Source organism: Mesocricetus auratus, unplaced genomic scaffold, assembly GCF_017639785.1.
Source record: "Mesocricetus auratus isolate SY011 unplaced genomic scaffold, BCM_Maur_2.0 Super-Scaffold_100025, whole genome shotgun sequence".
NCBI lineage: Eukaryota > Metazoa > Chordata > Mammalia > Rodentia > Cricetidae > Mesocricetus > Mesocricetus auratus.
In genome coordinates, this window is record NW_024429206.1 from 12605250 (window position 1) to 12629756 (window position 24507).

Genomic DNA, 24507 nt, shown 5'->3' on the forward strand with positions numbered 1-24507 from the left:
ACTTAGAGAAATGAAGTAAAACGGAGTCTAGCAGGTGAGAACCAGAAGGAAGGATGAGGACACTAGGCTGTTTGAGCAACACACTACATGAGGGAATGTCTTGAAAGGAAGAAAGGTTCATTCTGGCTCACAGTTCTTAGTACTTGTTGGCTTGTCCCATCACCATGGTCTCTGAGGGCCTTCTGTGGAACTGCCAGCTGTCTGTCTGTAGCTGCTGTTTCAACACCTTATTGGAATCCATATGACTAATTTGCACATTTCCTCTTTCAGACTATCTCTGTTGTCCTTTGGGTATCCAGTTACTGTGAGAGTGTCTTGCGACCATACAAATTAAATATACAAAAAAAGAAAAAGAAGAAAAAAGAGACCAGCATCATCATGGTAATAACATGGCTGCCTTGCCTTCCCCTTTACCTCATGCTGTGCTCTGGAGGCATCTTTTCTCCCACAGATTTTTCTGAAAAAGCCTGGCCTTTCTTGACTTTGATCATCAGCACCCCCAGTAGGTGGGACTACAAATGTGTGTTGGTTTTGACACACGCTTGTCCTGTCTCAGCATCCTAAGAGCTTTCCCCAGTTATACCCTCTCATAAAGGTCCTTCTGTAGGATATCACTTGCTGACCCTTGGACCAATCTGCTGTCTTGTCAGTTGACACATCTGAAAGAACAGCTTCGTACCCAAGGTGCTTACCCCAAGCCTGTGTTCTCAAGGTGTTCACACGGAACAATGGTCTTGGGAGACCTGAGAGTTCAGAGTACCCATTCGTCCCAACCACAGCCTTGCTTTCCTTTCCAAAGCGCTGGGTTCCTGAGATGCATCCTTTAGTTGTCGTCTTTCCACCACCACACTACTGAAACATATCCTTAGATACAGGCAGACATTTAGATTAGACATAAGCACTGCCCATGTGCTTCATTAAATCAGGGAACAATGAGGTTCATGTCCCATACTTGAGATTTTAGTGTTCTATGAAGGAGGTGTCTCCTGGTTCGTCACAGAGGTTCTTCTTTTCTTCTGTGATTAAAAAGTAGGTTTCACTCAGTGGCTAGGAAAACTTGCTATGCTCCACAGAACCTGAATTTGGTTCTTAGCACCCACGCCAAATGGCTCACAACCTCCTTTATCTCTAGTTCTAGGGGATCAGACACCATCTTCTGGCTTCCATGGAGACAGACAGACAGACAGACAGACAGACAGACAGACAGACAGACAGCACACACACACACACACACACACACACACACACACACACACACACGTTACATATGTTGAGTCAGATATCACTGGTTGCTCTCCTCCACCTTACATACTGAGGTAGAGTCTTTCACTTTAACCCAGAGCACACCAGTTTCACAAGTGTAGATAGTCAGTTTGCTGTTGGGATTGCCTGTCTCTGCTTCCCGAGTGCTACGATTACAGCATTTATGTGGTTGCTCGTCCAACACTTGTAAGTTTTTTTACCCATTGTGCTACCTCCCCAGTCCTGAAAATAAAGCCTTGTTTCCCTCCCCATCCTGTACTGTTCTTGCATATTTCTAGCCTGCAAGAGTCATCACTCACACATTTTTTCTATTAGTTCTCCAGCTCATTCTGGGAAGTAGGAAATAAAAATTCATTTAAAAGAAGTATAAACCGTGGATACAGTTTGCTGCATAGGTTAATGTCCAGTATCTTCTTTCCCATCCAAAGGCTGTCTAAACCATCAGTTAGCAGTTAACTGGTTACTCCAGGCTGTCTTATTGTCACAGTGTGTCCATCCCTGTGGACACAGCACCATACTGGGCAGTGGGAAGTTAGCATAACTTATGCAGGAAACAGGAGATGCTCAGAAGGCGTTTTTAATGCTTTTTAATCTTCTTTACCCCAGCCTCCAATCTTCACCAGTTTCCAAGACTATGTTACTGGACTTCAGACTTTAATTTCCAACGTTGTGGATCATATTAAAGGACTTGAAACACATCTAATTGCACTTAAACTTGAGGAACTCACGTTAGAAGACACGTGTATCTCTCCGGTAAGAGATGCTAGGTGTGCAGCATGCCCTGTGCACATGTTGAACCCTTTTCAGGAGGACTAGTTAATGTTCAGTTCATCATTCTCTCCATTTGTCTGTAAGACCCAGAACAACAGATGCTTTGGACATCACTTTTTTATTGTACACTGTTGTGAAATTACATTGAGGTGATAGGTTTTTCTTCCTCTTCCATCCCCCAACCCCCTTTTCTGTGGCTGTTTCCTAAGAGGACTAATGCCAAGAACTGGGCACCTGCCTAGCATTTAGGGAGGCTGGGCATGGTAACACATGCCTGTTCTCTTGGCACTCAGGACTCTGAAGCAGGAGGATCACTACAAGTGTGAGTTCAGTCTGGTTTGCATAGCATCCTAGGCCAGGGAGGGAGGGCTAAGACTTGGGGGTGTAGGGGTGTCTCAGAAAAACCCCAGAATCTTTCACATTGAAATGAAATCTGGAAAGTCTCATGGAGACATTTGATGGTTAGCAGGGAGAGGAGGTAGGAAGAAAGCTGTGGGAACGTGTCGTGGAGTCCCCTTTCTCCTTTCCTCTTGTAGCTTATCCTGGCCACAGACAGTATGACAGTCTAGACACTGCCCCTCACGGTACAGTACTCTGGGAGAAGTTCCTCTGTAAAAGGAGTCCTTAATTGGTCTAGATAATAAAAAGCCGGAGTCAGATATAAAGGGAAATGCTGAGATATCAGAGACAAGGAGCAAGCCACAGTGCACCTTAACCTCCTATTCATCTCAGTAGAGAAGAGAGTGATGATTTCCTGTTTCTCCCTGCTTATATGCTGTTTCTGCCCAGCCATGCCACTTACTGTCTATACAGACCTCCAGACCTCTATGGTTTTTCTTTTCTTTTCTTTTTTTGGTTTTTTGAGCCAGGGTTTATCTGTGGCTTTGGAGGCTGCCCTGGAACAGGCCTCAAACTCACAGAGATCCTCCTGCCTCTGCCTCCCTAGTGCTGGGATTAAAGGCGTGCACCACCACTACCCAGTGACAGGTTTTATTTGTACAAGCAAGATATCACCACATCTCTCTATCTCTTTATCCACACCTGCCTGATGGGATGGAGCACAGCAGTAACTGGCCAGTTGTGGCCTGTTTTAACTAGTCAAGATCCGCAGAGTCCCCAGGCTAGTTCTGCGTGTTTGCAGAACACAGCCTCCCTTTGTACTGTCCTGCCCCAGCATTCCCAGGATCAGAGTTCATAGAGGTGAAATGCCATGCCTGGAATGGTCCTCATTCATCTTTTAGTGTTTTTGTTGTTAGCTTTTAAAATAAGTATTTTTATTTAATATTTGGTTATTTCACCTGCATGTACGTCTGTGGACCACAAGCGTACCTGTGTCCTCAGGAACTGGAGTTACAGGTGGTTGTGAGCCACCATGACAGTGCTAGGAACTGAACCTGTGTCTTCTGTAACAGCAGCCAGTAGTGCTCTTAACAGCAGAGCCATCTCTCCAGCCCTGTTTTATCTTTAAATCCCGCAATTCCATTACTTTTAAGTACATCTCTTGTGTTTCTAGTCTTTCCTCCCAAACTTCGTCGCCTTTCTTCCTAGGCCTCTTTCCTCCATATGGGGTACCCAACTAAAGAGAGTTGTAGATGGACAACTTTCTTTTCATTTGTATTCATGAGAGTGTATAGTATATTATTTCATAGTTTAACTAAGTGATGAAGATACCACTTTCTGCAAAGTTGGGCTTTCTTTATTCACTCACAGCTATACAGATTTGTTCCGACTCACATGTACAGCAGCTTTGTGCTCTGATTAGCTGTATCAATGTAGGAATGAATCACCTGGTGTTGTAGGTGAGGTCACCATAAATCAAGTAAATGATTTTTGAGCAAGATGACTTCTTGTTTCTGTTGTAGGAAGAAAGAAAATTTTCAAAGACTGTGCAGGGGAAAGTGCAGAGCAGTTACCTGCACTCACTTCTGGAAATTGGGGAGCTGCTCAGAAAAAGACTTGAGACCACAAAGAAACTAAAAATTTAAGAAAGTATGAACTACAGGCACTGAAGATGCTCCAGCAGAAGACAACACCACCTTCCCCGGCAACAGCAACCTCTGCTGCTCGCCATCGATTTCATCCAGAACTTCCTCACAAATGCATGAAGGACTTTGATCGTGAATTAATTTTTGAGGTATTAAATATATACAACCGATTATAAATTATTGTATATAAACCAGAAGCAGGACCCTCATCTGGGTTTACCACTCTTTATACCTGTTAATACACACAGGACAGCAACGAGAGCCCCACTTCCCTCCCATCACCAGAAATGTCTGGAGTGGGGTTTCTATACAAGCAGCAATAGAAATAAGTACAAAGCATCGACCTCAAAGCAGGTGATAGCTCTCTGTTGTGCAGTGGGAGTTTGGGTTTGGTCCTGAGTCATAGGAGGCAAAAAGCAGGTGCAGGAGCAGATACAGGAACAGGACCCTTTCTGAGGCAGCAGGATTCTTGTGAGGCTCCCATAAAAGCAGGGGGTGGGTCCACCGAGGGTCAGGTGAGATGTGGCGTGAGTACATGCCACTTCAGGGCACCACACATGACCACAGGTGCTCAGTTTTGGCTTCAGTCCTGACAGCCAAGACATCCCTAGCCCCGCTCCTGGGAGAGCTAGGTCAGCCTCAGGTCGTCAAGGGAGATAATAAATACAGCCAGCTTCACACTTCCTAAGATGCTGAGACCTCTCCCCTGGGCTTCCAGGAAAGGTAGGAAGAACTGTTAAAGAGAGGTGTGCATGACTTGTGCAGGCCAGTCTGATACTTGTTTCCTTGGTTTTGAGTCACATTTTGCAGCTGATCAATGAGTTACACACAACAGAAATACATAGGCATAAATACACTTAGAAACAAAGATTTACCACTCTAATGTTTTTAAGTGGGGAGTTTTAGACCGAAGGGGTTTTATATTATGGATTTAACCTAGGTTTTAAGTTTTAGGTTAGCAAAAGATACGTTTTACAATGGGCCTCATGTCAGTCTGCTTTGTTGACACTTGGCAACTCTCCCAGGATGTATTTTCTTTGTTCACCTGGAATTTGGAGGTCTGGTCCCCAAGCCTGCAACTTAGGCTGGTCTGAGAGTGAGAGAAGACGAAAACTGCTCTTGAATATGTTGTGGCGAGCTCTTATAGCTCCTTTGGTAACTGTTGGTGTTTGCATCCCCTTCTGTTCTGGTTCCCTGTTGCCTGACTACTGCGAGTCAGTAACTGAAGTTAGGAAATGAATTGGCTGAGTATTGGTCTTTCCTACATACTGCTCCAGCAAAAGATGACACCAGCTAATGAGAGCTGGGAAAATCTCGGGTGTCAGGTTTGCATTTTATCCTGTATCTCGACATTCTTAGATTCACAAATCGGCATAGTGGTTAGTAACAGTTTAAAAGTCTAAGGAAATCTGTAGAAACCACTTTCTCGTAAGATGTGCTGAAAAGCCTAGACCACATAATTACACCAGAACACTTATTATTACTTAGTTGCCATAGTTAGTATCACATGCTCCATCCCAAAAGGAAAGGGCCTTTTGAATGGGATGAATTGAAGACTCTAATTCTGACTTGCCTTCAACATCAACATGTGGTCATTTTCTATGTCTGTGGCCTGTGTCCCATGGGACTGGCTGGGCTTTTGCAAGCACTGTAGCTCTTGGAATGATGTTTCTTGGGATATTCAAACTATACTGTGTGTGTGTAGACATAGATGCTCTTTGAAACAGCTATGTCAGCTGACCATGACTCTGGGCGGGCTCTGGCCCTCAGGGCATAGCTCATCCCTCTCTCTAGTGGTCTATCCAGTCAGTCTCCTGCCCTGGACACCTGGGATCTCCACTGGTTTTACTGACAAATAATGTCAAGTTGGAGTTATGCTTCCTTTGTTACTTGCTGATTTTCCTACTAAATGTAGCATTTCAATTAGATCCAATTCTTACATTTTAAGATAATTGTAAAAAGAATGAAATTATGAAGAAATGACCAATATCTTTTATCAGTCTGTTCTTTTGGAAGCTGTCATGCACTATAAATTTGTGTACAGTTAAAGTATATATATATATTCTTACTGAGTAAAAAGCACCCTCTCCCATGGTTGTGTGTCTCAGTATCTGAGGAGAGTGCTCAGTGACCCGTTGTTGCTGCTGCTGCTGTTCTGGTTTATATCGGTTTTGTCCTGTTTTGTTTTTGTGTGGTAAATTGATGTTTAAAAAACAAAAACTACTGTTTACAGACTGAAAAAAATCACTGCTTTTTATACTACTGAGATCCTAAGTCAAGACTTTCCACAGCAGGCATTGGGTTCAAGTTACTGCTCTGACATGGACAGAGTCCTTTGTAGTGTCTCCACATAATGGAGAGTGCACAAACCTAGGTGTGCTGCCATCAATTTTGTATATTTTCATAATTTTAATTGTTCAAAATTGCATTATATTTTGCAATCTCCACATTCAATCTGTATTTGTCTTTCATTTTAACCTTTTCAATATAAAAAGGGGTTCGATTTATCTGCAGGCTTGTTGAAACTCTTCCTACTTTTTATGCGATTTATTGGTTTGGGAAATCACTCTTGAGGTATTAAGTGAAAGGCAGCAAATTGGCTTAAACTGGACAAGTTAATTTCCATAAGTGTTTTTATTTTTAGTTGGCACTTTTGCCTGGTTCATTTTTGTCCAGTCTTAGAAGCTAGAGCTTCCTAAGCAGTGTACCTCATCTCGATTCTCTACTGAATGTTATCCCTCCCATGGGCTAGCCCTGGCTGCAGGCAGGAGGCTCAGGTCAAGACCATGTGCAGCTATAAGACACTGTCTTAAAAACAAACAAATGAAAATAAATAAAACCAAAAGACTAAAGGCCAAAACTAATCTTTGTGGCTTAACAGTAGTGCCTCGCACACTTCCATTTATTAACTAATAGGTGTGTCTGAGGCAGTTGTGCTTCATGCTAGTCATTGAGACCTACGTCCTGGCTGGAGGCTGTGTGGTGTAGAAAATCCATTCCATGTGATGGACGTTGTTTCAGTGTGTCTGGAGACCTGAAGGAGTCGGTGCAAAGGCTCCACCTAGGAGAGTGACTGGAAGGCTTCAGGCTATCTGGTGACAGCACCTGCTCAAGGGCACACTAACCATGCGGTTGGAGCAGGAACTGTTTTCCTGATCCTTCTTGTCCTGATAACACGTGCCCTCAACGGGTCTTGCCTGCTTCTTCAGGGAGGAATTAACTTCATCTGAATACTTTTTCCTTTAACAAAAAAGAGTGCTTGCGTGAACCTCACTGCTGTTCTTAACTTTCCCAACATGATTCAACTTTGCAGACAGCATGATGCCAGCCTTACAGTGGTGAGTACAGAATGAGTCACATGATCAAACACTTGATTTGGTACTTCCCATTGCAGTTCATACTTGAGGGACACAGCTTCTGTGGATGCCAGGAAGGCACATGCATGGGTCCCACATAAGAGTTACAATCTAGATCATTTTTTGTGCAACTGTGCTTCCCCGTATACCCAAGGCTAGCCTTGGACTTCCTTGTCTTGCCTAACTCCACCCTTTTTAGTGCTATTCATTACTAAGAAATGCTCCTTAATTAAAAAGGTCCTCTTGGGCCAGGCGTTGGTGATGCACGCCTTTAATCCCAGCACTCAGGAGGCAGAGGCAGGTGGATCTCTGAGTTAGAGGCCAGCCTGGTCTACAGAACGAGTGCCAGGACAGGCTCCAAAACAATACAGAGAAACCCTGTCTCAAAAAAAAAAAGTCCTCTTGGTACTATCTGAGAAAATGTGCAGGTTCTTTAGAATAAAATTCGCTACGTTGGATCTAGTGTTTACTGCTTCAGGTTACTGAAGAATTCCCTTAAACAGTATGTAGCTGTGTGACCCTAAGAAGCCATCATTAGAGCTTGCTTACTGCCCTGGGCCAGTGTTGCTGGAGGAATCATCTGGCTGTAGTATGGGGAAGATTGCATTTCTGTGGCATAGGTAAATCTTTTTAAGCAGATTCAACTTGAAATAGAAGACATGGTTATTTAGTTGCACTGCAGAGGTCCTGAAAAGGTTAGAAATGCTAGCAACTATCCTGAGCCCATCCTGGGAGGGCCCAGGGTAGGCTGCCACTGTCTCACTTCTGTCAAAGGATCAAGAGGCTGGGTACTCTGTTTTCTATAAAACAGTGAATATGCCGGGCGTTGGTGGCGCACGCCTTTAATCCCAGCACTCGGGAGGCAGAGGCAGGCAGATCTCTGTGAGTTCGAGGCCAGCCTGCTCTACAAGAGCTAGTTCCAGGACAGCTTCCAAGACAATACAGAGAAACCCTGTCTCGAAAAAACCAAAAAAAAAACCAGTGAATACTCTGTCCTTTGGAGTTGGCCTGGCTGGGGTATAAGCTACAGCAGCTAAGGCAAGTCTGTGTTTCAGTAGTATTCAAGGGTTTTGATTAAAATTTAAAACAAAAATACTAGCAGTTAGAAAGATTTCTTTGGCTTGTTCAGCAGTTAAGAGCCCTCAAGACCTGAGTTTGGTTCCCAGAGCCTACAAAGTGGCTCTCAACCGTCTACTGCTGTACTTTCAGAGAGCCCCACACCCTCCTCTGGCTTCCATGGCACTGCATGTCCATGCACGTTGTGCACACACAGGCATGCGGGCAAGCACTCATACACTGAAAATGAAACACTAGATCCTCTGCATCTCAAGTTTGTTCCCGAGATGTGAAACTTGCACTGGCAGCAGGGGCACATGTGTGGGGATGCCTCACGCCCGTTCTGTTTGTGCCAGGCAAGCACAGGGCTTTTATCTCCTCTGACAGCTGTATGCATTTTATAACAGGAGGGGTGGAGTCACTTTGTTTAATAAAAATTGGTTTTGCTTGGCAGTGGTGGCACTCAGGAGGCAGAGGCAGATGAATCTCTGTGAGTTCAAGGCCAGTCTGGTTTACAGAGGGAGTTCCAGGACAGCCAGAACTGTCACACAAAGAAACCCCGACTGGAAAGCAAAAAAAAAAAAAAAAAAGTTGGTGTTGACTCTGACTTGGAACAAAGTAATTTATAACTTAAAATTTTAAATTGGAGTGCTTGTTCCATCTGGCTGTGGGTTTTTTGTTTGTTTTGTTTTTTGAGATGGGGTGTCCTGTACCCCCAGGCTAACCCTCATTCATTATGAAGCTGAAGCTGGTCTTGGACTCCTGGTCCTCCCTTGTGCGTCCACTTTCCTAGTGCTCAGATTACAGATGTGTCACCACATCTGGCTTTGGTGCATAAATTCTAAACACAATACGTGAGTACCACTAAGAATTCGCTCTGTAGAGAGAAAGCACGAAAGGCAATGCCCTGTTGCTTGCTCACTGATAAGGTCAGAGGGCAGACAGCACTCTGTACTTCGCCATACATGACTCTCTAGAGGGCAGAAAGGAATCCACACAGCTGACACTCAAATATTCAAATTATAGGCCAAAATAAACCGAAAAGAAAACCACCTAACCAAAACAGACTTTTATTTGTTCAGAATGAACTTCTCTGTAGCACCGATTCCTCTGCAGGGGGCATCTCACCAGCCTTGAGCACACGGGTCCACACACTGCTCAGGGGATGTCCTATGTATGGTCTCAGCAGCATCAATGTCCAGGAGTACTCAGGGCTCAGGTTTCTGGCTCAGGACTGCTTTGCTCCACCACCCCTTGTACTCCATGGGGGCCTCACAGCCAGCAGGTGGCTCTCTCCTTCCTGCCCCCAGCAAACCCCGTCACAGCTCCTCCTTCTCAACCCCCTTCTTCCGGAAGGCAGTGAGGATGTTTAAGCTCTTCTGCAGCTCTTCCTTCTTGCTGTCACTCATCTTGTTCTCGATCAGCTTGCTGATCCGCGTCATTTCTGAGGCTGGGAAGTCTTCACCTTGGTCCAAGATCTTCCCCATGATCTTGAGGTACTGGCTGGCCCATTTCTTCTCTGTCTCCTTCACACCTGAGAGGCCATCCTGCCCCTGTTTCAAGATGGCCTGGCGGGCCTCTACGCTGGAGGCCTTGATGAACTCACCTGCCAGGGCATCATACGCAGGCAGGCAACCAGGCATGCCCAGGTAGACGCCCTGCCCCTTTAGCCAGCGCTGGATGGCTCCGACCTTAATTGCCCCACTGTATGGGATAGGGTTCTCAAAGTCCCCATCCTGGAAGAGGTAGAAGACTGGGTAGTTCTCTTTGTCTAGCTTGTATTTTTCACTTAGCTCCATGTTCAGCTTGTCACCATAGTCTGTGAACAGAAAGCAGACATGAGGATCTAGCAGAGCACTGCTATGGGGCCTGCTGAGCAGAGGGAGAATCGGGAAAGGTCGGCAATGGAGTGTAAAGTTTCACCAGAGACCCGTGTCTGAAGCTTTTTCTTAACAAGCCTTAGCTATGTGGCTTTACTGTGCCATTCAGTGGCTCTTGGGGGTTTTGTTTTGGGGAGAACTGATCTTCTGAATATTGTATGCATCACATGCCAGAACCTGTAGTGGGTGTGAGGGCCTAGTCACAGTTGAGGTGTCAAGCTCCTGACGCTCCAAGGAGCTTGTATTCTACAGGCCAGAGAGACTACACAGGGCACAGTAACAACCAAGTTATTGCACAGTTTGTGGGGTGAGGGAGCTCGTGTAGTCCAGGCTGTGGGATCTGACTGCAGAGGAGTCAGCCACATGAAGATGTGGGGTAGTGTGGGGCCTGGACAGGGACTGAGCTTGGAGCCACATACAGCCACACTGACTGTAGCTACAGGGGAGTGTTCAGTCAACACTGACCACAACACAACACAGACCATGCTCACAAAGCCTGTAGGAAGACCAGTGAGGGAACACCCCCCTAAGGGCACAGTAGTCTGCAAGGCTAAAAGGTATGATGGCTGCCAGGGCTTTTTCTTCTTTAATGATTTATTTTTCCTTTATGTGCTGCTGGTCTGAGACACAGTCCCATAGTACTTCCCCAGAGCACATAGGAGACAAAGGATCAGTGTTGGCCCCACTGCAGGTATTATTCACCAAGCTCTGGAAAATGACTAGAAAGTGAATAAACTAACTACTCTGGAGAAGTTTGCCAGCCAGCTCTATGCTACCAGACTGCAGGAAGTTCCCAGGGTCCTCCCAGCTGGAGGCATGGGTCTTCCAGCTTAGGGGATGATGCAACATTCAAGACAGGACTGAAATTTAGTGTCTACAGATCTCTCAACTATAACCACTAGATGCTGAGACCATGGCTGTATGTAGAAGCAACTGCCCATCGATTAGTGCTGGCACTGGGTCATTTCTGCTAAATGCCAGAACCCAACACTGGCATAAAAGCTGACATGAAGACAAGGGGATGGCACTCCTCTCGTCCCCTGCCTTGTAAGGACTGAGACTCGGTTCTCAAGGGAAGTCACACAAGTGAATGTTTGGGAAGAGGAGGAATCCCTGTGGTTCCACCAGCAACAACTGCCTAAGCTTGCTATAGGCCCTAGGTGCTAACAGATCATACAACCAATTTCTCCAAGGAAATGGCTCAAGGGGTACTCCCCCTCCCAGCAGGAAAATGAGCCCTAGCTTCCTTCCCTCATAGTTCCCCTCCCCAGTCATCCTGGACTTGTCCATACCTGAGATCCCCACCTCTGCCACCAAGAGATCATCACTGGAGGCCGAGTTTTCAGCCAGCCGCTTGAACTCGTCCTGCTTCTCACCGTAGGGGTACTGGGTGTCAAACTTCACCAAGACGAACTTGCTTTTGGGGATGACCTGAGGGTGCATAGAGCTGAGCAAGTTGGGTGTTGAGAGACCTTTAGGGCTAAATCCCCTTCCCAGGGGACCCCTGTTTAAGAAACTGAGTGGAAGCTAGCCTACACAGGAGACAAGCTGTTGTCCTATGCTACCATTCACGGATTCCTCTAAAGGTTAGGACATGCTTCCTTTGCTGGGTATCTCACTGGGTATGTGTGTACACTCAAGAAAAACAGCTGAGGCCTTTCCCTCAAGTGTCCTTCAACAATGCCTGTCGTCTCAGGGGTCTTTCTCATTAAAGCCCAAACACTCAGAGTGCTTTGGCCATAGAGGCCAGAGCTTGAACTGAACTGAGCATTTCAAGTCAGGCTGGCAAGAGGCCAGACTTGGGTCAATGTTATCTCCTAAGACCAGAGTTCCCTTTAGCTACATCTCTGCCTGTTGAGGCCAGGATTTTAATTGTAGTAAAGTTAATAAATTTTTCTCAATTTTTTTTCCTTTCAAGACAGGGTTTCTCTGTTTAAGACCTGGCTGTCCTGGAACTCACTCTGTAGGCCAGGCTGGCCTCACACTCTATGTAGCCAGGCTGGCTCACACTGATCTTCCTGTCTCAGTTTCCCAAGCGCAAAGGATACATGCGTGCATCACTGTAGCCTGGCTTAGTACTTTGACATTTCCCCCCAAATAAACCACACATCAACTGATGGACTCTTGATTTATTCCTTCCTCTTGGCTATTGTAGATAGCACTGCCCTAAAGGTTCACATACATGTTTTGTTTGAGCACAGACATTCCATTCCTCTGGTTTACTGGGAACAATGGGGTCATAACGGAAGTACATTTAACTTAGAGCCCAAGACTTCCTTTTGGTGTCTTCTTTCAATGCACATATTTTATCTGACTAGTTTTGATCAGTAATACTGCCTACCCATCTTCAAATTAAAAAATCAAAACAATTTTTATTATTTTAAATTATGTATGTGTGGCTATGTGCATCTGAGTACAGGTACCCGAGGAGGCCAGAAGAGGGCGTTTGATCCCCTGGCTAGAGTTACAGGCTGTAAGCTGCCTGGCATGGTGCAAGAGCAGTGCTTGCTCTTATCCACTATGCCCTCTCCCCAGTCTCCAACCTTTCATGCGGGCAGTCTAGCAGTCCCAAACTGTCACACTTTCATCACAAGCCATCATTAGAGGCAGAGAGGCCAAACAAAAGCGCACGCCTTTAACCCCAGCACTCGGGAGGCAGAGACAGGCATATCTCTGTGAGTTCAAGGACAGCTAGGGCTATTAAACAGAGAAACCCTGTCTCAAAAAAACAAAACACTGCCTAGGGATACAAAGGACAGAAGCCACTGGAACAGATACTGTGACATCAAAAGGTCAGAGCTCTAAGGGCTCAACAGCAGGGAAAACTGAAAATATAAATTGGATCATATCCCTGTGGCCCAGTTGGCCTTGTTTCTGCTCAATACTAGTTTCAACCTGCCGTCTAGAAGCCTCTTCTGGGTTCTCTCTTCTGTCTGCCTGTCATTCAAGGCTCAGTTTACACGTCTCCTTTTAGTGTAGAGAAGGGTACAATCACCTACTACGCTTCCTTTACCCTCTCACCTCACTCTGAAACTGTCTTATCGGCTTATCTCTGCCCTTTCCAGTAGGGTTTGCATCTCTAAGGATAAGGCCATGGCCTGCGTTCTGGTGCACTCCTTGTATGGCAGACGCTCTGAGAAGTGTTCTGAATAGAGCTCTAGCAGGCTTTGGGGAGCTGACGCTGCATGGTTCTGAGTCACGGTGGGTAGAAGCAGGCTGGTGTTTCAAAAGCACACACAGGGTTCCTGCCGGGGCCCACATGTGTAATACAGAGTATAGTAATCACAGAGCAGGTGGACACTGGGATAGAGTTTAGCTGACAGGATGCAGTGCTGCCGTTGTATATGTGTGTGACATGTGGGTACCATAATACTGACAGAGAACAGAGGACAACTGTGGAGTCAAGTCTCTCCTTTACTATGTGGGGCCGGAGGACTGAACTCTGGTGGTCAGCTTCCTGCTGAGTCATCTCATGGGCCCTTCACTGGCATTTGTAAAACAAGGTCTCATTAGGTTGCCTAGACTGGCCTTGAACTCATGACCTTTCTGCCTCTGCCTCACCAGGTATATGTGTGACATCACTGACTGGCTGAAATTATCTATTTGTTAACTGAATAAGAAGCTGCTAGGAGCCATAATGCACTAGACATGACTCTAAACAAATACAGCAGTGAACACATAGAGGCTCATCTAACGAAATCTTCTAGTGATGGTCAAGAAAATAACAGAAAATTTTCTTCTGAGTTGGAAATCACTGAAAGGCAAAGCATGTAACAAGATTCCTGGCAAAACACTAGGAACTGCCCCTTGTTTCAGAGGAGTGCAATTTGGAAAAGACTAGGGAAGACAACTGCTCATTCCTGTAAACACTGCACACCAGATCAACTGTCATATTAGATGTGCAATAAACAATCTGGTATGCTGTGCAGAGAGTCAGAGAGACAGATCAGGTACTTCATAGGCATGCAATAATATTCTACTATGGGAGATTTAAAACCGACAAGCGTGGTTTTCTTTTTTCCCTCCAGACAGGGCTTTTCCGTGTAGCTTTGGAGCCTGGCCTGGCACTCGCTCTGTAAACCAGGCTGGCCTCAAACTCAGAGATCCACCTGCCCCTGCTGAGATTAAAGGTGTGCACCACCACTGCCCTGCTTGAAAACGCTGAGTTAAAAAAAAGTGACAGAGAAACAGGACTGAACTTAAGCCTGGGGCCTGAGAAAATTGTAAATATTACCTGAGGGTAATTAACCTAAGACAGAACGATGCAAAGTAACATTTCAAAGACCGGGCAAAGAATGTTCCAGTCACAAGGAACAGTGCAGACTTACTAACAGCTGTGAGCTAGGGACAGTCAGGAGGCTTCTGCCGACTGGAGCAGACTGAACAAGAGGCATTCTCTATAGGGCCTGTTAGTAGAGTGGGGTCTCAAGCTGCAGGGAGGCACCTACTCATTAAACTTACAATGCTAAACGGACCTTTTATTCGCACTTGGACTGCTTGCTGTATTACTCGATCTCTATATAGAGTTGAATGAATGACTAATAATATGGCCAGCTCCTTTTTTTTTTTTTTTTTATTCCTATGAACAACACTGAATGGGCTACACATGCAAGGTCCTTTCCAAATTACACATGGCCAGCCACTCGAGACAGGCGCATCTAGAGTTCCCTTCTGCATTTTGGTTCCTCACTATGAGAACAAAATAAGAAAATGGACTACTTCTCTCCACACTTAGCTTGCCCAATAGAGGAAGTGAGAACTTTTGGTGGCTGGAGACAGATGCATGAACACAGACTCTGGGCCCACAGAGGCCACCGCATTTAGCCTCCAACATTTCCACCATCCATTTACCCAGACCTGGATGCCAAATTTTGAAAAACGAGCTTCTTCTGTGCTCTGACCTGTTTTTGTTAATTTCGCTCTCTGCCCCCAAGATGTTCTCTACAGGTGGCAGAACTGCCCCTTTTTAACCCATGCACTTTGTAAGGGTCCGCGTGCTATGTGAACGTGGTTTGCACATTGCCAAGCAGGCTACAAGCCGTCCTCAAAGAGGGGGAGCAGACTTGCTGAGTTCTCTTCGCCACCCCCACCCCATCAGGGAGCCGAGCGTCGACCTCGCCCCGCCCTTCGGTCTTCCACTTGGGACTCGTGGATTGGATCTCTCCCGGCATTGTCTTTTCCCTATAGATAAAGGGAAGGGACACTTAGTTCCCTTGGCTGCATCTTGGTAGCTCTTTTGTAAAAGGAGGTAGCGAGTACCCGGGCTGCAAAGCAAAGGCAAGGGTGCCGGGTGGTCAGCCTGCTCCCCCGCTCTGCCAACACTGGGCCTATAGGAGGGTGGGATGTCAAGGGGTGGTCCCTAAGGACTGCCTGCTGCCACCCCTCGGGGCCCAACGTCCTCATGGGCGCGCGCTCCCACGGGCGCCTGGTTCTGGTTGCACCTACGCACGACCCTCAGTCCCCATTACCTTATAGAAAGTGATTGTGTCCAAGGGAAGGGCGCCCTTCGTGTGCAGGCCGCTGCCGCCATGCGGAGCAGAGAGGAGCAGCAGGCCCAGGAGAATAGACAGCAGTGGGGAGAGGGAAACGGCGCCAGGGACCGCGGCAGCCATCACAGCAGATTGCGGGAGACGGGAAACCTGCGGCCCGCGAGCTCCGAGTGGGCTCTCACGTCACTCGGAGGGCGGTCCTGCGAGCGCGCATGCGCCCACGTGGCCACTCAGAAGGCTGAGGCTCCCCGAGGGTGGAAGAGATGGCCCGCTCGAGGGGCGGGGCGACGGGAGGCAGCTGCGCGCGCGGAGTGGGCGAAGCACAGGGCGAGGGCGCGCCTACGTGGTGCGTGAGCGGGTGACGTGAGCCTGTCGCGCACGCGCCGTCATCGCCCCTCGCCTAGGCTGCGTCCCGCCGCGTTCTCGCGTGAGGAGAGGCGCGAAGCTAAGCTTCAACAATCCCCGTGCGGTCTTCTCTCGCCTTGGAAGCAGACGAGGCGGGTGTCCCTTCCTCCCCGGCGCTGGGCCCTCACGCTGTCTGTTGGGACCCGCCACCTCCCTCGGTTAGTCAGCTGTCTGTCACTTGTGTCACCGGGTACACAGGCACCGTGGCCTCCCCTGGTGTAGTAGGTGGCGCATGCCTATAACCTCAACACACCAAGGCAGGAGGGAGGCAAGACCGGGCTGGGGTGTGTAGTGAGAAAACAAGCTTCCTTTTCGAGCGACTGCCTTACGCCAGGTTCTGGTTTCGCCCGTGAGCCGATTGCACAAGAAGACATGGGGATCACATCCAGCAGGCTGGGGGAGGGGGCAGGCCTTTAACCTCAGTACTAGGAACACTGGCAGGCTGATCTCTGAGTTTGAGGCCAGCCTGGCCCTACACAGTGTGTTCCAGACCTGCCATGACTGCTTACGTGTCCCCCCCCCCCGCTCCCCACCCCATATAAGTTCCATCCTCAGCACCCAAGGAAAAAGCTGGATCTAGGCCTAGCGTGTTGGCACGCATCTTTAATCACAGCGCTCCTGAGGCCAAGGCTGGTGAGTCTGAGTTCAAGGCCATACTGGTGAGTTGTAGGCCACCCAGGGTAAACCTAGTGAGATCCTGTGTCAAACATACAAAAACAAAAAACAAAAAACGAAATGTGGCACACTTAGCAGTACTGGGCAGGCAGATAGGAAGGTCCCCCGGATCGAGCCTAATTGAATCGGTGAGTTCTAGGGTTAGAGATTTCCTAAGAGGAAGATAGGCTGGCCACTCTGTATGCATATACATGCACTTTCACACCATATAGCTCCTAGAAACTCAACTCAGCAAGTACTTTCTTTTTTTTTTTTTTTTTTTTTTTGGTTTTTCGAGACACGGTTTCCCTGTGGCTTTGGAGGCTGTCCTGGAACTCGCTTGGTAGTCCAGGCTGGCCTCGAACTCACAGAGATCCGCCTGCCTCTGCCTCCCGAGAGCTGGGATTAAAGGTGTGCGCCACCAGCGCCCGGCCAGCAAGTACTTTAATATGGGGAGCCACCCACCTACGTAGCCGAGGCTGGCCACCAGTTCACAGTCCTCTCTCCTTGGCCTCCCAAGTGCTGTGTGCATCATGACATCTGGCTAATGTAGTAAAGCTTTACAATTCTATGTGGCTTGGCATTCATGTTCTCATGCTAGAAATAGAGTTCAAGGCCGGGCGTTGGTGGCTCACGCCTTTAATCCCAGCTCACAGAGGCAGGCGGATCTCTGTGAGTTCGAGACCAGCCTGGACTACCAAGCGAGTTCCAGGACAGCCTCCAAAGCCACAGAAAAACCCTGTCTCGAAAAACCAAAAAAAAAAAAAAAAAAAAGAAATAGAGTTCAATAGCCACTTCTAAAAGGTTTCATTTATTTTTGTGCACACGAATGTGTTATCTGGTATGTATGTATGTGCACCATGAATGTTCCTGGTACCAGAGGAGGCCAGAAGGGTGTGTTGGATGTGAAACTACAGTTCGGGCTTTTGTTTTGTTTGGCCTCAAATTCACAGAGACCCACCTGCCTCTCCCTCCCAAGTGCTGGGATTAAAGGCATTTGCTACCACCACTCAACCAGTTGGATATGGTTTTAAGCCTCCATGTGGGTGCTGAAATTAAAACCTAGTCCTCTAGAAGAGCAGCCAAGTGCACTTAACCACTGAGCCAGCTCTGCAGCCCCTACTTCAGTAGTCTGTCGCGGCCGCCCCCATCTTGAACTCTTGTTTATGTGCATGGGTGTTTGGTCTGTGTATATGTTAGTGTGCCATGTGTATACCAAGGAGGACAAAAGAGCCCATCAGATCCCCTGAGACTAGAGTTACAGGCAGTTGTGAGCTACCATGTGGGTGCTGTTAATAGAACCCAGGTCCTTTGGAAGAGCAGCCAATACTCTTACCCTTAAACCAACTTTCCAGCCTCTTCAGTGCTCTCATAACAGTTTGTAGTTTTATAGCTCTACTCCCCAGTATGTTGGTTCTACACAGCTGTACCTTCTAAACTTGCTGCCTAGTGGCCATCTCTCTAATAGACAGCCAGATGCCCTCCATTTGACTGGCCATGTTTCCTTTTACGTCTAGCACAGGCTGTGCAAGTATGACATACTGACCACTCTGTCACAGTGTGACTTCAGGATTCATGCCTACTTACTTTAAGCCTACCAATAAAAACTCTCCCCAGGAAGCACGTTTGGACATTGCCTAAGAAAGACCTGTGGGTCATTCCCTGTCTGCTTGCTTACTTGTCCTGAATTATGTGTGAGGTCTTCAGGGCTAGCATCTCCCTAGAAAGTATGACAATCTTTACTCCTGTCTCATCACTTTCCTAATCACTGCCAGAGTATTTCTCCACCTTAAAAGGTCTTGTGTTCAAGTCAGTCCTGCCCAAAAGCAACAGCATTGTATCCATGATTTATTGCTTGACTGGAAAGGGAGGAAGCATTTGTGAAGCAAAGAGAAACAGTTCCAGTCAGTGACAAATATGGTTAAGCATGTTGGGCACCACGAATCTGTGAAAAGGCAAACTGGGGAGAAAAATAAGGGCTCTCACTAATCTAAAGGGTTTAGAATCACCAGAGGTTTTAGCTAGAGTGTTGTCAGATTTGTGTGTAAAAACATCACTGAAGCCGGGCGTTGGTGGCGCACCGCCTTTAATCCCAGCACTCGGGAGGCAGAGGCAGGTGGATCTCTGGAGTTCGAGGCCAGCCTGGTCTACCCAGCGAGTTCCAGGACAGCCTCCAAAGCCACAGGGAAACCCTGTCTCGAAAAACCAAAAAAAAAAAAAGAAAAAGAAAAACATCACTGAAGAATGAAGGGAAAACTGGACATGATGGGACACACCTTTAAACCCAGTCTCACTGGCCTATTCCTGAGAAGGAGAGCAATGGAGACTGGAGAAAATCTGAGGAGGAGTTTGGAGTAAGCAGTGTCCTGTCATGGACTAAACTGTGTGCCTCACATGCACTGTGATTGCATTTGGAGACATAGTCCCTTTAAGGAAAAAGAGGTTGCCAGGCATTGGTGGCGCATGCCTTTAATCCCAGCACTCCAGAGGCAGACGAATCTCTATGAGTTCGAGGGCAGCCTGATCTACAAGAGCTAGTTCCAGGACAGCCTCCAAAACTACACAGGAGAACCCTGCCTTGAAAACAAAAAGTTAAAATCTGGCAATTTAAAAAAACATACACAATCTCTGAGTTCAAGATCAGCCCAATCTATAAAGCAAGTTCCAGGCCAGTCAGGGCCACACAATGAGAGACCCTGTCTCAAACAAACAAAAAGATCCTTTTGTAGGATAGAATTCTGGGTGGTTGTTGCTGTAGTGGTGCTGGTGGAAGCCTTTAATCCCAGCACTTGGGAGTCAGAGACAGGTGAATCTCCATGAGTTTGAGGCCAGCCTGGTCTGCAAAGCAAGTTCTAAGACATCCAGGGCTACACAGAGAAACTCTGTGTTACAGAAAAAAAATCATTAGACTTCGATTAAACAAATAGATTCAAGTGGAAGTAAGAACTGTCTGAATCTACCCTTGCTTACTCCTGTACAATTGCTGCTCTCAGGCCGTGCAGCACAATGTTGAAGCTAAGTGCCAAGAAAAAATGACTCGATGTCGTGTTCACACAAGTCAACAACTACTGTCTGTCAGAGCACCAGGATGTACCGGCTGACAAACCATTTGTTTTGTGTGAATAAGCAGTGCTGCCTATGACTATATCAAATCAAAGCAGAGACTCTACAGGTGTTTAACAGATACACCCACACCTGGAACTGTGCAGAGTACCCCATTTTGGCCCATCAATGGTCATGAGCCTTATGTAAGACAGTGCAGCTTCTCCATCCTGTGACCAGTTGTCCACTTCAGCATTTGAAATGCCCAAACTCCTGGGCCTGTGCTGACAACTCTGAGCCTGTGTCTAATAAGATTCTTCTTATGGCCCCAGGAGAATTTGAATTTAGATTGTGTCCATTCAGCTTCAGGACAGCATCTCAGCACTCTGCAGCATCTATAACTCTCCTATGGTCATTCTGTAATCTGCATAGACATGTTATTGTATGACAGGGTAATGTGTACCAGTAACTAATACTGGAATAAAAGGAACCATAAATGGTAGGGAACACATTCTTGAATTCAAAATTACTTGGTAAGTTGCAGTTAATGATACAAATAGCTTTGTGAATGAAGTTAGTCAATAAATTCTGATGTGAAAAGACACAAATATGTATGTTTCTGGCACAATATGCTTGTGACAGTGGAAAAAAAGGACATATACCCACCTTTAAGAGATTTTTGATAGCTGCGCATTGGTGGCATACGCCTTTAATCCCAGCACTCAGGAGGCAGAGACAGGCGGATCTCTGTGAGTTCGAGGCCAGCCTGATCTACAGAGTGAGTTCCAGAACAGCCTCTAAAACAATACAGAGAAACCCTGTCACGGAAAAAAAGAGAGAGAGATTTTGGAAGGCTTGGCAGTAGTGATGCACACCTTTAATCCCACACTTGGGAGGCACAGAGAAGTGGATCTCAGTGAGTTCTAGGTCAGCCTGGTCTACAGAATGAGTTCCAGGACAGCCAGGGCTGCACAGTGAAACCCTCTCTCAAAAATCAAACAAAAAATTTTAGCAACAATTTAGCACTAAAATTATTGTATATATCCCGTAAGTGTATGTCATCAAAGTAGCTGGATCTAATCTTTGATAAATTAGAGAAAAAAATTCAATGTGTATATTATGTAGGACTATCTTCCAAGCCTAACTGCCATCATCTTCAGATCAGGTGTGCCCACATCCAAAAGATCATCACAGCTGAGCCCTGTTGACTGTTAACATTCCCTCCTAGGAGGGATGGGAGGGCTATAGGACCCTCACCTGTATATCTAGCCACTCCTCCCAACCAGCTGTATGCAATTCTGCCTTAATTGTGCATGGCTTTAAGGAGGAGCTAGAGAATACAGGCTGGGAAGGACTAGGAAGGAAGCATCCTTGAAGCTGTGGCCTAGTTTTCAATCATGCTGCATCATACCTTCCAGTATGGCTCCTGCTTGTAACTCCTCACCCATGCTCTGTAACCCTAATAAATTAATTAGTTAGCCAGGGTAGACTTTGATGGAATCAAACTTTGTCATTAGGACCTTATGAGGAAGGGGTAAGACATTGTTTAGACTCCTCCACCCCAGGATGAGAATTCTTTAGAGGAGAGAGAGGAAGAGGGAGAGAGACAGAGTTTAGAAAGCTCAGAAAAAAAATTTTTTTAGTTTACCTTAATAAAAGAGAAAATGAACTACACAAATTGATAGGGCTTAAGAGGGAGTCCTCAGATACACCTCAAGTGGTAGCACACTTTTGTAGCATGCACAGAACACTGGGCTCCATCTGCAGCACTGCATAAACCAGATGTGGTGACACACACTTGTCATCACAGCACTGGAGAAGTAGAGACAGAGGATCAGAAGTTCAAGATCATCCTGGACTATGTAGCTAGTTTAAGAGCAACCTGGGATAGGACACATGAAACCCTGACTTAAAAATAATCTTAAACAAAGCCAGCCTAGTCTATAGAGTAAGTTCTAGAATAGTTGGTGCTGTACAGAGAAACCCTGCCTTGAAAAACCTATTTTTTTAATTTTTAAAATTAATTTTAAAGACTGAGTAGTGGTGGCTCATGCTTTTAACCCCAGCACTTGGGAGGCAGAGGCAGGTGGATCTTTTTGAGTTTGAGGCCAGCTTGGTCTACAGAGCCAGTTCCAGAACAACCAAAGCTATACAAAGAAACCCTGTCTCAAACCCTCCCCACCCCAAAAAAATTTAAAGAGGGAAAAATTGCTTTTGAATACATTGGTTCAAGTATGCTGTAAGTAAGAGTGATGCCTTGGTACTGAGAAGGTGTGGAGGAGTGCAGTGAATTACAGGCTTTCGTGTGGGAAGTAGGAACAGGTTAGTCCTCAGAGGAAAGCTCACTGCAGGTGGGAAGTTACTAAAAGGGACAGTTACAAAAATGGCTGCTGTAGACCCTCTAGGTTAGGGGATGAGTACCTTGATGGGAGGAAATTCTCAAAATGTAAGGTAGCCTGAAGTTAAGAGAGTGTCTTGAAAACCAAATTGAGAATTTCTGTCTTATTAAGAATATTGAACCAGGCGTTGGTGGTGCACGCCTTTAATCCCAGCACTCGGGAGGCAGAGGCAGGCGGATCTCTGTGAGTTCGAGACCAGCCTGGACTACCAAGCAAGTTCCAGGACAGCCTCCAAAGCCACAGAGAAACCCTGTCTCGAAACACCAAAAAAAAAAAAAAAAAAAAAAAAAAGAATATTGAAAACCTTCAGGCCTGGTGTGGCCCTCACCTCCAGTCCCAGCACTTAGAAGGGTAGAGGCAGGCATCTCTGTAATTCAAGGCAGCCTGGTTTTACAAAGCAAGTTCCAGGACAGCCAGGGCTCCACAGAGAAACCCTGAGTCTTAAAAAAAAAAAAAAAGATAAAAGTTCTTTGCTTCCTTGAAACTCCTGTGCCATGAGAGTTGAGTGGAGGAAGAAACAAATGAGCAGGCTGAAGGATAAGAGAAAAAAGATGAGGCAGTAAACTAGCCAAGTAAACAAGCATGTCCACCCAGAAGGCTGAGGAGCAGAAGTAAGGAATGCTGAAGGCTGGGGCACTGGAACAAGTTGTTGGACTGTGCTACTGTTGGTGTAAGTCTCAGTGGACCTGCAACATCACTATCTGCTTGCAGAGACCACGTAAGAGACCTGACTGCCTTCATTACACCAAAACAGTTCCGCTGGTCCTCTGCCCTGAACCTGTGACTTTCTGAACCAGTCCTCACTAGTTCACTAATTGCCAGTAAACCTCTCTCTCTTGCTGTCTCAGCTGAAGAATCAAAAAAAAAAAAAAAAAGTCAGGAGGTAGCACATCTTTAGTCCCAGCACTTTTGAGGCAAAGGCAGGTGGATTTCTGAGGTCGAGGCCATCTTGGTCTACAAAGCAAGTTCCGGGACAGGTTCCAAAGCTACATAGGGAACAATGCTTTGAACCTCCCCCCCCCCAAAAGGAAAAGAAAACATTGAAAACTCTTTATAAAACATTGATATTTTTAGACCGGGCATTGGTGGCACACAACTTTAATCCCAGCACTCGGGAGACAGAGGCAAGCAGATCTCTGTGAGTTTGAGGCCACCCTAGTCTACAGGAGTGAGTTCCAGGACAGCCTCCAAAACAATACAGAGAAACGCTGTCTCAAAAAACAAAAAAAAATTGATATCTTTGACATTGCTGATTTCTGAGTATATGAATACTCTGGGTACATCCCATTAGAATGGTTATTCAGAAATGCTTTTCTGGTTGTGGTTATTATAAACTAAGCTTAACTTTTTTCTATTTTCATAAGTGAGTGTGTATGAGAGATATGTGTGTGTATGCATATTTGTGTGTGGGTACGTGGGGTGTGCATGCGGAGACCTGAGGTTGAAATCAGCAGTCATTCATCTCTATTCTATTCAATAAAGCAAAGTCTCATTCAGATCTAGAGCTTGATGCTATCTATGGCCAATCTTGCTAACCAGCTTGCTCTGAGGATTCCCCATGTTCATTTGTGGAAACTACAGGCAGGCTGGCGTTGCACACCTGACATTTAGGTGGATTCTGGGAATATGAACCTTTGTTATTAGGATTATGCAGCACACTCTTTACCTACTAAGCCTTCTCCTCAGCTCTAGAAGTAGACTTTTTTGTTTATGTTTTTGTGGGACAGAGTCTCACTATGTAGCTTTGAATATCCTGGAACTCATTATGTAGACCTGGCTGGCTTCAAACTCACAGAGAACCCAGAGATCTGCCTTCCTCTGTCTCTCAAGTTCTGAGATTGTATGTATGTATGTGTATGTATGTATGTATGTATGTATGTACCACTACACCCAGGTAGAATTAGGTTTTGGAAGAAGTAAAGGAAATGGATTAGTCGGGGGGTGGAATATTGATACCTCTACTGTGAATTGCATTGCAAATGTAATTGCTTTGAGTGATGACCTGATGTGGAAAATCTAAAGGCTCACCCTGACTATTCCATGGAGGTAAAAAAAAAAAAAAGAAGAAGAAGGAGGGGGCATGCTAACGGATGCTACAATACTAAGTCTAAATGCAGAGAGTGGATTGCCATAGTGGTATAAAGTTTATCTTCTAGCGGGGTTGTGGATACATTTTTTTGGTTCTGCTGAAGTTTGGGTTTTGTAGT

At 46.2% G+C, this 24507-nt stretch overlaps 3 protein-coding genes across 7 annotated transcripts in view; 2 read left to right on the forward strand and 1 right to left on the reverse strand.

Annotated features, from left to right (window-relative positions):
* The window catches only part of Naa25 (N-alpha-acetyltransferase 25, NatB auxiliary subunit), a 44461-nt gene extending 37993 nt beyond the window's left edge, over nucleotides 1-6468 (forward strand). For both annotated transcript variants that reach the window (XM_040731608.1, XM_040731609.1), the window contains exons 22-24: nucleotides 271-381; nucleotides 1870-2016; nucleotides 3897-6468. In XM_040731608.1, coding sequence (XP_040587542.1) covers nucleotides 271-381; nucleotides 1870-2016; nucleotides 3897-4019 — 381 coding nt within the window. In that variant the 3' untranslated portion in view covers nucleotides 4020-6468. The remainder of the gene's footprint in view (nucleotides 1-270; nucleotides 382-1869; nucleotides 2017-3896) is intronic.
* A 3017-nt stretch (nucleotides 6469-9485) lies between these two features.
* Nucleotides 9486-16005, reverse strand: Erp29 (endoplasmic reticulum protein 29). The gene is made up of 3 exons (XM_005080650.4): nucleotides 15780-16005; nucleotides 11604-11742; nucleotides 9486-10250 (listed from the first exon to the last, which is right to left on the reverse strand). Exons 1-3 carry the CDS (start codon nucleotides 15921-15923, stop codon nucleotides 9751-9753), a joined length of 783 nt encoding a protein of 260 aa, XP_005080707.2. The 5' UTR covers nucleotides 15924-16005; the 3' UTR covers nucleotides 9486-9750.
* A 181-nt stretch (nucleotides 16006-16186) lies between these two features.
* The window catches only part of Tmem116 (transmembrane protein 116), a 41582-nt gene continuing 33261 nt past the window's right edge, over nucleotides 16187-24507 (forward strand). For all 4 annotated transcript variants that reach the window (XM_040731611.1, XM_040731615.1, XM_040731612.1 and 1 more), the window contains exon 1: nucleotides 16187-16363. The gene's annotated coding sequence lies outside the window, so the exon portion shown is untranslated. The remainder of the gene's footprint in view (nucleotides 16364-24507) is intronic.

Bases quoted from the DNA above. Each gene is read 5' to 3' on its own strand.
- Erp29 (XM_005080650.4), bottom strand. From the start codon at position 15,923: ATGGCTGCCGCGGTCCCTGGCGCCGTTTCCCTCTCCCCACTGCTGTCT. The intron at 11,743-15,779 runs GTAATGGGGACT...ATGCACCCTCAG, and splicing joins ACACAATCACTTTCTATAAG to GTCATCCCCAAAAGCAAGTT. The intron at 10,251-11,603 runs GTATGGACAAGT...TTCTGTTCACAG, and splicing joins GGCAGAGGTGGGGATCTCAG to ACTATGGTGACAAGCTGAAC.